Consider the following 10,395-nt stretch of genomic DNA (forward strand, 5'->3'; position numbering starts at 1 on the left):
ATAAAGCAATATATAGAAGAGAAGTATTATAGCAAATATTTTAATGCCTTTCTAGAGGCCACGGTCTGGGGCACCCCACCAGGAAAACAGATACTGCAGAAACAAGGTCAAAAAGATAAGCATAGGAAGCCCCTGATAGGTAAAGAGGCTGGAAAGTTTGTTTCTCTTAGGTTAAAAATGGACAGGAACGTAAGGGACATGATAATTGGTTTTAAAAAAATATGGCTGGTCCTGCTAAGCCTCTGTAGCTGCAGAGGAAATAGGCTGCCCTGTCGCTGGGCTTGGACAGGGCATGGAGTAACAAGCTTAAACTGAGGGGACAGACACTGAGGAAACAATCTGTCCAAGGTAAAGATGAAGGCAGGAAACGCTGATGCGCAGAGGCAGCGCTGGAGGTTTTTAAAAGCAGGCTGGGCAAACGCCTCTGAGGAAGGTCTTGTTGGAGCGGGGCAGGCGGGCTGCTCTAAAGGCCCCTCGAGCTCCCCTTGGGCTCTCACGACAGTCGTGGAGCAGGTGTCACCCGGCAGGATGCAGGTGGCAGCGGCTCTGCCCTGGTTTGGGGATCCCTGCGCCAGGGATCGGTCAGTTGTGACCGCCCTGTCCTCGCTGCAGCCCCAAGGGCTCGTGCCCTGTCCCCCTGGCCACCCAGGAGCACAAGGGTGCCAGAATAGGGTGAGTTTGACTTAGGGCCAGTCACGGTTTCAAGTCTTACAGAGGCATCTGGAGTAATAAAGTCAGAGATGAGCCACAGGGTACACAGTGGGACTCTCCCCCTGTTTTAGAAAAGTCATAAAGATTTGGGATGGGAGAGGGGCGCCTGCTTCCCTCCCGCTCCAAAGGTCACGTTTCATCTTGTCGTGACCAGCACAAGGCCAAGTCACCTGGCAAAGAACCCCTCCATGGAGCAGCAGCGTGGACAGCACAACCCTGACCCTACAGAACGCCCGGCCCGGCCGCATTCCGGAGGCCAGGAGCCGCTGCAGGGATGGTGTGGAACTGCAGGGCCTCCCGCTGGCTCGGGCTGGAGGGAAGCACCCCCAGGAGCGGAGGGAAGGGGCCTTGTCTGTGCTGGCTCCGTGTCCCCACAGCGTGTTAGTGTCGGGACCTGCTGGTGCTTCTTGGCCTGCGGCAGCCGCTGGCCTCGCAGGAGGCCGAGGAGCAGCCAGGGCAGCCCCGGCGCCCGCGCCGGCCCCGGCAGCGCTGCGGGGCTCCAGCCCGGGGGGTGGAAACCTCCCTGCCACATCACCACGGCCTCGCGCCACAGGTAGCCAGCGCATTCCTCCCAAAGGGAGATGGATTTTTGGTCGACAGGGAAAGAGAAGGCTCAAATATTCGGGCTCAGGAGCAGAGGGAAGGTAACGGCAAACCACCCAGAGGTTTTTAATGATGGCTTGCCCTTTGCTGACTTACAAACCAGTGCAGCGATGAAGGCTGCAGACCCCCCTCAGATGCAGGCAGTCGGGGACAGAGTCATGAGCAAAGGCGCCCGCTCTGCTCCTGCCCCCCGGAACGCTGTGGGGAGCAGCACAGAGCGGAGCAGACACGCGCACAGAGACACTCGCAGAGGCGTCACCACAACCCCCTCGTTCCTCCAGTCCCTACGTCCGAGGACGCTGCTCTCCTGTCCCAGCGCTACGTGCTATGAGTGATGCTCTTCCTCGGTAGCTAAGCGAGGCACGAAACAGATGACAAAGTCAAACCTCTCCGTAGCTCCTGGTGGTGCCTCCATGAATGACAGAGACCCTGGGCCCTGCGGTGGAAGGGTCATAGGTCCAAGCTGCTCCCTCTCTCTGAGGTTCTTGGAATCCTCCTCTCTTGGGAGACGTCGTTATTGCAGAGCAGAGATTTGAGAGAGCGCTTAGCCGGACCCCCCAGCCTGTGTCCCCGCGTCAGTCAGGACCTGAAGAAGCGTCGTACCACTAAATGCCCCACCAAGACCAGGGCCAGCACCACCATCATATACTTCACGTAAACATTATCCAGATCGAGTGCAGCCACCTGGCAGGAAACAGAGAGTTACCAGAAGATCCATCAAACGCCCCTGAGCTCTGCCTGGGCCAGCTTTCCGCTCGGCTCCCTCAGTGCAATCCCACCGCCCCCAGGGTTTCCGTAGCCCCCAGCCTGCCCTTGTCGCCCCGCGGCCCCGGTGGCCCCCGGGACAGCCCGTGTCCCCGCGCTCACCCATCCTCCCTGCTGGGCGATCCACTGGGCGATGTGGTTGCGCAGCATGAACTCGGCCACGTAGCGGGCGATCCAGCGCAGGAAGCCGGGTATGCCGTGCTGGTACACGTGGATGGCCATGCGGTACCCGAAGCCCAGCAGCGCGATCACCCGGCCCCAGTTAATGCCGCTCTCGAACAGGCTGCAACGAAGGCGACGGCGCTGAGCGGCGCGGCCGGAGGAGACCCTTGCGCAGCCGCCCCGCGTCCCCTCGGCCGTCCGGGGTGGCCCCGGGGCTGCCTGCGGCACGGGGGGTGCCGTGCTGGGCCCGCGTGCACCTCGGTGCACCGAGGAAGCAGCATTTTTGTGGCCTTTTTGAGGCTTGACCGAAGGGCAGGCGATGAAGCTTGAACTGAGTGTCAGGGTCTGGGTGCTGGGGCAGAGCTTGGAGGGTGGCTGCTTTGGACCAGGTTTTACACAGCCTCGCTGGGCGTTTTGCTGCACCCTGCCCACAACTAATGGCCATAAATAACCAACCAGGCTGTGCTTGCAGAGCAGGACAAGCAGAGACTCCATCGCAACCCGTCTGCCTCGCTGAGGAGGGCTAGGGCTGTCCCAGGGAAAAGGAAACCTCCAAATCCTGTCTGTGCAGCTACCAACTCCAAATAACTATAGAGTGGAAGCCTTGGGGTGGCTTTTGTGGTCCTGCCACATCCCATCCATCCTGCTTTTCCATATACAGGGCCCACATGTGTAGGAACAGGATTTTCCCTTTTCCAACAGAGATCAAGTCCTCCAGAGCCAAAACCTGATCTTGCTTTGGACTGCCACGTCCGTGGACCAGGGCGGGTCCCAGATGTGCCTGGTTGCTTCCTATTGCTCTGGATCCACGTTCCGGGTGCCGTGGGCACAAACTGCATCACTTGGTGCAGGCCCTGCACAGATTTAGCTAGACAAATTTCGGAAGTCTTTTTCCCCCCGCTGTTTTCCAGTAAGGCAAGTAAGAATAGGAAAAAGAAAAAAAGAGCAAAAGACTCAGCCCCTAGGTTTTAATGTGCTGCCCTATCCCGGCTGTTCCTGTAGCAAGGCACGTCCTCTCCTCGGAGTCCCTGCGCGTTGCCGTCTCCGCAGTGTGTGTCGCGCGGGGAGAGGGAAGTTAGAAACCAGGGAAGGAGAAACAACGAAACAGGTGGCACGAAGAGAGGGACAGAGGTTAATTTACCTGTTTGCGGTGCGTTAACCGCCTCAGGGTGGCAAAGCGGTGAAAACAGCGCAGCAGGGCTTCCCAAGGACAGGGGAGCAGCAGAAGGACAGGAGAGAGCGGTTAGACAACGCACGCGAGCGCGTGGGGACGGCTCCGCGGAGCGGCGGGGCTCGAGGCCAGGGACCGCGCTGCGAACCCGGGGACCCTCCTTTCTCTCCTAGCGCTGCCAGAGGTTTCCTGCATGGCCCCGGGCAAACCAGGCCGTGCTCAGTTAGTGCCTCACACAAACTGCAAAGAGGTCTATGGACAAAAGGCAGAGAGAGAGGTGAGAATTAAACCCCATGGAGCACAGCTGGACATGCCATAGCCACTTCCATGAAGCCAGCGTGGACCTGCTCAGGACACGGATCCAAGCCTATGCTCTCCTTGCCTCCACCCTGCAGCTGTGCTTCGAGTGGAAAGCTGGAATTCCTAGCTAGGAAGTAAGTAGGCAGCAGGGCTATCTTCATCTGAGACTGGTTTTATCTCTAATTGACAACTGGGACACTCGCTTGGCTCCTGGTTTGCAAAATCACATTTTCCCCCAAACGTTCTGACCCCAATGAGCTCGTACAAGAACTGCTGCTGGGCAGCCAAGGTATTTCCACGTGAAGACTGTCCAAACAGTGTGCAGCAGCAGGAGCAAGAGCAGACAGGCAGGAAAGTGGTGAACTTATTTGAGGCTTGACCGAAGGGCGGGTGATGAAGCTTGAATTGAGTATCAGAGTGTGGGTGCTGGGGCAGAGCTTGGAGGGTGGCTGCTTTGGGCCAGGTTCTACACAGCCTAGCTGGGCGTTTTGCTGCACCCTGCCCACGGTCCCACCTCTCCTCCTGGCTCCCTGCAGGAGAAGGTGTCCATGCAGCAGGGAGCGGGCAGCCTTACCTGGAGGCTATCCTGGTGAAGTAATTGTAGATGTTCTCCTTGTTGGGCTGCAAGGATTCCAGCATGCAGCGAAACTCCGCGTCGTAACGCTTGTAGATGTCGTCGCCGATGATGGCCAGGCGCCGTCCCACCTGCGTGCCCATGCTGCCGGGGCGGGAGAGCGGGGCTGCTCAGCGGGACGCGGCGCCGGCTCCGTAACGAGCCGGCTCGGGACGGGGTTAGGGATGCGCAGCACAGTCGCCGCGAGGCTTTTACCTGTCCGGCTCCTGCTGAATCTCGGCGATCTCGGGGTCCGTGGGCGCCTCCTCCCCTCGCTCCTCTCGCTCCTGCTGGTAGCGGTAGAAGGCGTAGCTCCGGAACACCTCCTCGGTCTGCTCCACCACCTGGTCCTCTGCGACGCACAGAGCGGTGAGCAGCCCGGATCCGCAGCGCTCCCCGCTCCGACGGAGCCGGCCCTGCGCTCCCGGCCCCGGTGCTAACACCGGCCCTCTGCTCCCGGGCCTCCCGTCCCGCCGTCCCCAGGGAGAGCAGCATCCCTCCCTCCGGAGCCAGGGGCCTGCACGGCCTGGTGGCGTTTCGGAAGTCACCAGGACATGCGGGAAGTGCAGCTGGGACAACCAGTATTTCCCATGTTGCAGTGGCAGAGCGATGCTTGAGGATCAGAGCACTGAGCTTTTGAACAGAGAAGGTAAAACAAACAGAACCCACTACACATTGGCTTAAAACGGAGCTTTGTGAGAGCTATTATTGGTTTTCAGGGGTGAAGGCCACATTTTGGATCCCTTTTAGGCAAGACACAGTCCTAGGACTGCCATAAAACAAAGCAGATGTTCAAATGCTCTCGGTAAGGGAACACCCCGGCACAAACGTTTTCAGAAACCACAGATCTAAACAGACTAGAGGTAAAGTTAAGCTCTGCACAGCCCTTCATTCCCCAGCAAACTAAGTGCAGTTGTTTCCTATTTCCTAAATATCTGGTGTTCTTTTCAACTATCTCCCATGGTCTTGCCCCTGCGAGCCCCACAGGGAATTTTTGCAAGGCATCAGCAGTGATGTGGCAAGGAGAAGATACCCGGGTCACTAGAGGTATCTTGGTGGTGTCACATACAGCCACCAGCCTGGCAGCAGCAGTGACAGCGCTGGGTCTGTGACTTCTGCGTGGCCTGTGGCTGGCACAGAAAGTTATTTGGAAATAACTCGTAACCTGTGAGCTCCAGAGAGGCAATTCTCCACCCGGTTCCTTGCAAGCACAAAACCAGGCGATGCGGTAACAAATCCCTGGGGAAGCAACAGGGTGCAGCAACGGAGGCAGGGGCTGAGCCGGGCTGCGGAGTGACGTGAGGGCGCACAAAGAACGACCCGGCTCCGCGCACGGGCCGGGAGTGAGTCATAAGGAAGCGGCGCCCGGCGCGGGCAGCGCTGTGCCCGTCTGGGAAGGAGGCGCGCGCGGCGGCGCCGGCGGCAGGGCCACCTTCCCGCGTGGTTCCTGGGGAAAGCACCCGGGCTGCCACGCGACGCCTTTGGCTACAGGTCACGATGCCGCGGGCCCCGGAGCAGCCCGGCTACGTCACCGCGCAGCGGGCGGGAAGCAGCTCGGCGGCCGGGAAAGCAACGCGCCTCTTCCCGCTTCCCCGTCCGTGATGCACAAGTCCAGGAGCACAGAAATAGCAGGGACGTGTGGGAGCCCTGCCCTGCCGACAGGGCTCCCCGCGTGCCGGGTGGAGACCTCACGCTTCGCAGACGCTCAGACCTCGCGCAGAAACCGTTTCGGTACGGAAACAGCGACCGCTGCAGAAACACTCTGTGCAGAAATCGCTCCCCAGCATGAAGGCATCTGCACACCCGTACCTGCACTGCTGTCCAACAGCAGGGCAGCTTATTTCAGCAGGCCCAGCTGAAGCCCCTTTCCCAGTGTCCCGGGATATCCGCCCGTAGGCCCCAGTCCTGCTGCTGCAGTCGGCATCTCCAGCTCAAGATGCTCCTGCCCAAGCTGCATCCCAGGGAACGGACCCAGCTGTCCTGGCCACACCGCCCACGAAACCCTGCAGGTACCAAACTATGCAGAGATGGGCACAGCGGAGGGTTCCTGGGATGGCCACGTCCACGCAGGACCTCAGGGACAAGGGCCCGGCCCGCGCGGCTGCAGGAGGGAGAGGCAGGTTACCCGGAGTTGGGGCTGGGTAAATAAAGGTGACGGGAAGCGACAAGGCCGCCGCTGTGTTTTCAGGGGATCGGGTTTTGTTTTGCAGGAGCAGGTTTATTTGGCGGCAAACAAATCCCACCTTTTGGAGGAGCCTGCGCGGCGCCCGCGAGCCAGAAAACGAAACCGACTGACTCACAGTTTCAGTGAGAGGCAGCGGGTAAACAAATTGCAGGAGCAAAAGAGGAAGCGAGAACTAAAAACTCCCTGTTTTTGATAACCCCAGGTGTTATTTTTAGTAACCCAAGGACAGACATGCATCTCTCTCCCCCCAGTGCTAACCTACAGCACCTACGGGGAGCACCGCAGTGTCCCTCCCACCCAGGGAAGAGGCTCTGGATCAAGACTGGCCTTGTGGATCCCAGTGCCCCCGTGGAGAGGGGGAAAGTGGTTTGGAGCCTGCCAGGATTTCCATGCTCCATGGGGGATTATCCGCTGGGCTGCGCTGAGGTGTTCACAGGCCGCCCGGCACTGCGGCACGGGGCGCGTGTCACCATCGGCAACGTTGTGCGTTTGAGACCGGTCAAGGTCTGGGCAATACCTGCATTTCCGTGCAAGGTCCTTTAGTCCTCCCTGCTCCTGTCTCCCAGGGAGCCGCTGCACGGTAGTAGGAACTGGCAGATCTCAGAGACACCCATCAGAGCTCACTGCAACTACATTGAACAGCCGTAATGCATCCCTGGAGCTCGGGAGCGAGGCAAGAACCGCTCTAAGCGGAGCCTCTGCTTGCACGGAGGCAAGAATGGAAAACACAGGATAAAGGAGCCATAAGGCAGCTCCAGAGCAGTTATTCCCAGTAGGAAGGGTGGCTGTACACGGACTGCCGTGGGAGCTGCCGTTCCGCAGCTGCGTGTAAACCCTGGCAGCGTGTCTGAAGGGGACACACAGCCATCCCCACGCGACACACGAGCACTGCAGAAGGGGAAGGTTAACGAGTTCCTTCTCCGAAGCACGGACGCTGCTTCCCGAGCTCGGCTGAGCAGCGGTGGTGCTGGGCCGCCCACCCCTCCTTCAGCAGCGTTTCCTCCCCTGTGCATGACCATCCATGGGCTAAGCTGCTCCTCCTCGTCACCACATACTGCCAGGAACATCGACCTCCTGCCTCTGGCTCTCATTCCTAAAAAGAGGAGAAATGCACCTGCCTCGGGGGCCAGGCAGGAACAGCAGCGTCTCGCTCGTGCCTGCCGTAACAGCTGGCAGAACCAGGGCTCCAAACAGCACTTGAATGAACCCTTGAGTGGCAGATTAATCTCTTCGCTCTCTACTGCATCCAAAGATAAACAAAGAAACAGAGCCCTAAATGAAAACCTGATTCAGTACCTGTTGCTCAAAGTGCTCATTGGCCCAGCACTCCTATAGCACGTGCTGGTGGAAGCTGCCCATTCCTGCTTCCAAGTGGCTTCTGTCCCAAAAGGTGCACAGAGATCCCACCTCCAAATTCCAGGCAGAATTTTGGGAAGCAGAGGGATGCCAGTGCTGCCTGCAAGTGTTTGCAAACGTGCAGGAAGTGTGATTGTGCAATGGGGTGGTTAGTGTCTCGGGCCTGATCCTCTCACTGTTTTTCACATCAGCATCTCACTGGCCTCAACAGGAAGTCACATACGTGAGCAGCCGCTCTGGCTTATTTATTTTCATGCCTTATAGACTTTGGTACGGGAGCGCCGTGTTTTTGCCCTCTGATGTATTCACGCAGGATCCAGCACTAATAGTACTGCTAGGTGGAGGGCAGTGCAGGTGATACTGTGGCACAAGCAACATAATCAGGCCAATAAAACAGCCCTGAGCTGGATCTGAACTCAAATGCATAAACAGGTACATATAGCTTCTAATCTCCAGTATTGACAGAGCTGCCGTGACTCAGCCTTATTTACCATCCACCTGCAAAACAGGTTAAGAAGTCACCCATGCTTAAAAGCTCTCTGTGCAGCGGCATTTTATCATTTTGGGATAAATGGGAATTGAGTTTTTTCCCAGGTTTCTTTCGGCCCTGTTCCCAGTTTCGCCCACTGCTGGGAAATGCAATTACACAGTCTGCTGGGCTCTGCACGCGCGGGAGACGGAAGGCGACGCCGGCTGCTCTCGAGCCGTAGCTTTTCATCCCTGCTCTGCCAAGACACTCCGGAGACCTGAGCTTATCCTGCAGCTGAGGCCGCAAGACTGGAATCACCCGACCGGGACCGGGCATCGCTCAGCACGGCATGTCCTCCTGCACGTCTGAAGCATCACGTACCTTTGGCCACCTTAGAGACCGTTTAGCCAAGACAAGTATCAGCTACAGACAAATGCCTGCTAGCAAGTGAGCTGAGACCAGCCAGCTCACGGCATGAGTGATCTCAGGGTTCAATTCAGCCTAGCTTTACTGAGCTGACTTGTTATCTCAGTCTTGCAAAAGGCCCTGGAGGGATGGAAAAGTGTTCCTTTCAAAGAAACAACAGGCAGAAAAAGAAGAGAATCAGATGAAAATGCTTCCTACCCCGGCGCCAAGTATGGCAGAAAACTTTTTACCTGAGTTGACCTCCTGTGGCTGCCCGTGCCCATCGCTGCGGTGGCGCGCGTGGGCGCCCGGGGGGTCCCCGCCGTTCCCTGAGGCCATCGCGGAGAGACGCTCGGGAGCGACAGCTTCACCTGGAGCGGGAGAGACCGGATAAGCGGACCAGGTTGTGGCTGCTGGGCACCGACACGGGAGGGAGCAGCCGGAGCCCCGAAGCCTCCTGCTCCTCCGGGCAAGCGCCAGGAAGCCCCTTGGGCCCGCGGGAGAAGCGCTGCCGGTTTTATCTCCACAGGCACCTGGCTCCTCCCTTCCCGGCACGCGCGCCCCTTCCCGGCCAAGCCCAACTCCTCGGCTGCCTTTTGCCTCTTCCGGACCCTTCCCACCTCATTGCACCCTCTCCCTGCACGCTGGAAACCCGCCGGGCGTCCTACGGCCCCGGCACATCCCGCGGGACCGCGCCGGCTCCGGCCCAGCAGCATCTGCAGCGGCTTCGTGTTGGGGGGAAAGCAACACGATACACGAAGGGCTCCGGCCCCCAGCAGCACCCGCACAGCTCTAATTCCCCCCTTCTTCACGTCTCCTGCGCTGCAGTCAGGATAAGAAAATTAAACGGGAAGCAAATGCAGAGCCCGGCTGTCCCGGACGGCAGCGGCAGCCCGAGCGCAGACGCCGGCTTCAGGCCGCTGCGAACTCCACATTCCTCAGCTTCCTCACCCCTGCGCTCGTCCCACTGACATCATCCCCTGCGGCTCGCGGGGACGGAAGCGCGGCCGGGAACGCCGGGCGGAGGCTGCTGCCATTCCCGGGATTCTGCTGGATGTGCCGGTGCAGCCCCGGGGCTGGCTCTGCAAGGGGCTACGCGGGCAGCTCTAGGCCCGTTTCCACCACCTTTAGACCCATGAAAACACACTGACACCCAAAGGTTTACAGCCTACCCTAGGCGAAAAGGCAGCAATGACCTGGAATAACCACCTACATCACGATCAGGAGCATAACACATGGTCCGAGCCCACACTGGTGATAATTCAGAAAGAAGAAAACAAGAAGAAACGGGGACTGAGACCATAAGAGCGAAGTCTGGCCTCCAGGCAAAGCGGGGATGGGGTGAGAAATGCAAAGTTTGTCCTCACAGCTTCAAAGCCACCGGATATTTGCATGTGTGCCCAGCAGGGGCCGGAGCAGCCGGAGGTGCCGCTCTCTCCCGCAGCCTCCCGGGGAGGACGTTGCTTTTCCCAACGTCGCCTTCCCCGTGGGCACCGTGGAGAGCTGCCGGTGGGATGAGGCTGGGGAGCAGGGCCGCGCGCGAGGCCGGAGAAGGGGCAGCGCCGGCGCGCGGAGCGGAGCGGCTCCTCTCCTCGCCGGTGGCCGCGGCTCCGTGCGCGTTTGGGCCGGATGCACATGCGCCGCCCCCTCCTCCA

General features: G+C 59.2%; 1 protein-coding gene across 1 annotated transcript; it reads right to left on the reverse strand.

Moving 5' to 3' along the window:
• Window positions 1-1,758: 1,758 nt before the first annotated feature.
• On the reverse strand, window positions 1,759-9,106 carry BAK1 (BCL2 antagonist/killer 1). The gene is made up of 5 exons (XM_088534478.1): window positions 8,992-9,106; window positions 4,542-4,677; window positions 4,287-4,430; window positions 2,182-2,362; window positions 1,759-1,998 (listed from the first exon to the last, which is right to left on the reverse strand). The coding sequence occupies exons 1-5, from the start codon at window positions 9,077-9,079 to the stop codon at window positions 1,894-1,896; spliced, it is 654 nt and encodes a 217-aa protein (XP_088390604.1). The 5' UTR covers window positions 9,080-9,106; the 3' UTR covers window positions 1,759-1,893.
• Between the last annotated feature and the right edge of the window lie 1,289 nt (window positions 9,107-10,395).

The sequence above is a fragment of the Tinamus guttatus genome, unplaced genomic scaffold, assembly GCF_059628265.1.
Source record: "Tinamus guttatus ecotype Peru unplaced genomic scaffold, ASM5962826v1 Tinamus_guttatus_pri_ptg000563l, whole genome shotgun sequence".
NCBI classification, from domain to species: Eukaryota; Metazoa; Chordata; class Aves; order Tinamiformes; family Tinamidae; genus Tinamus; species Tinamus guttatus.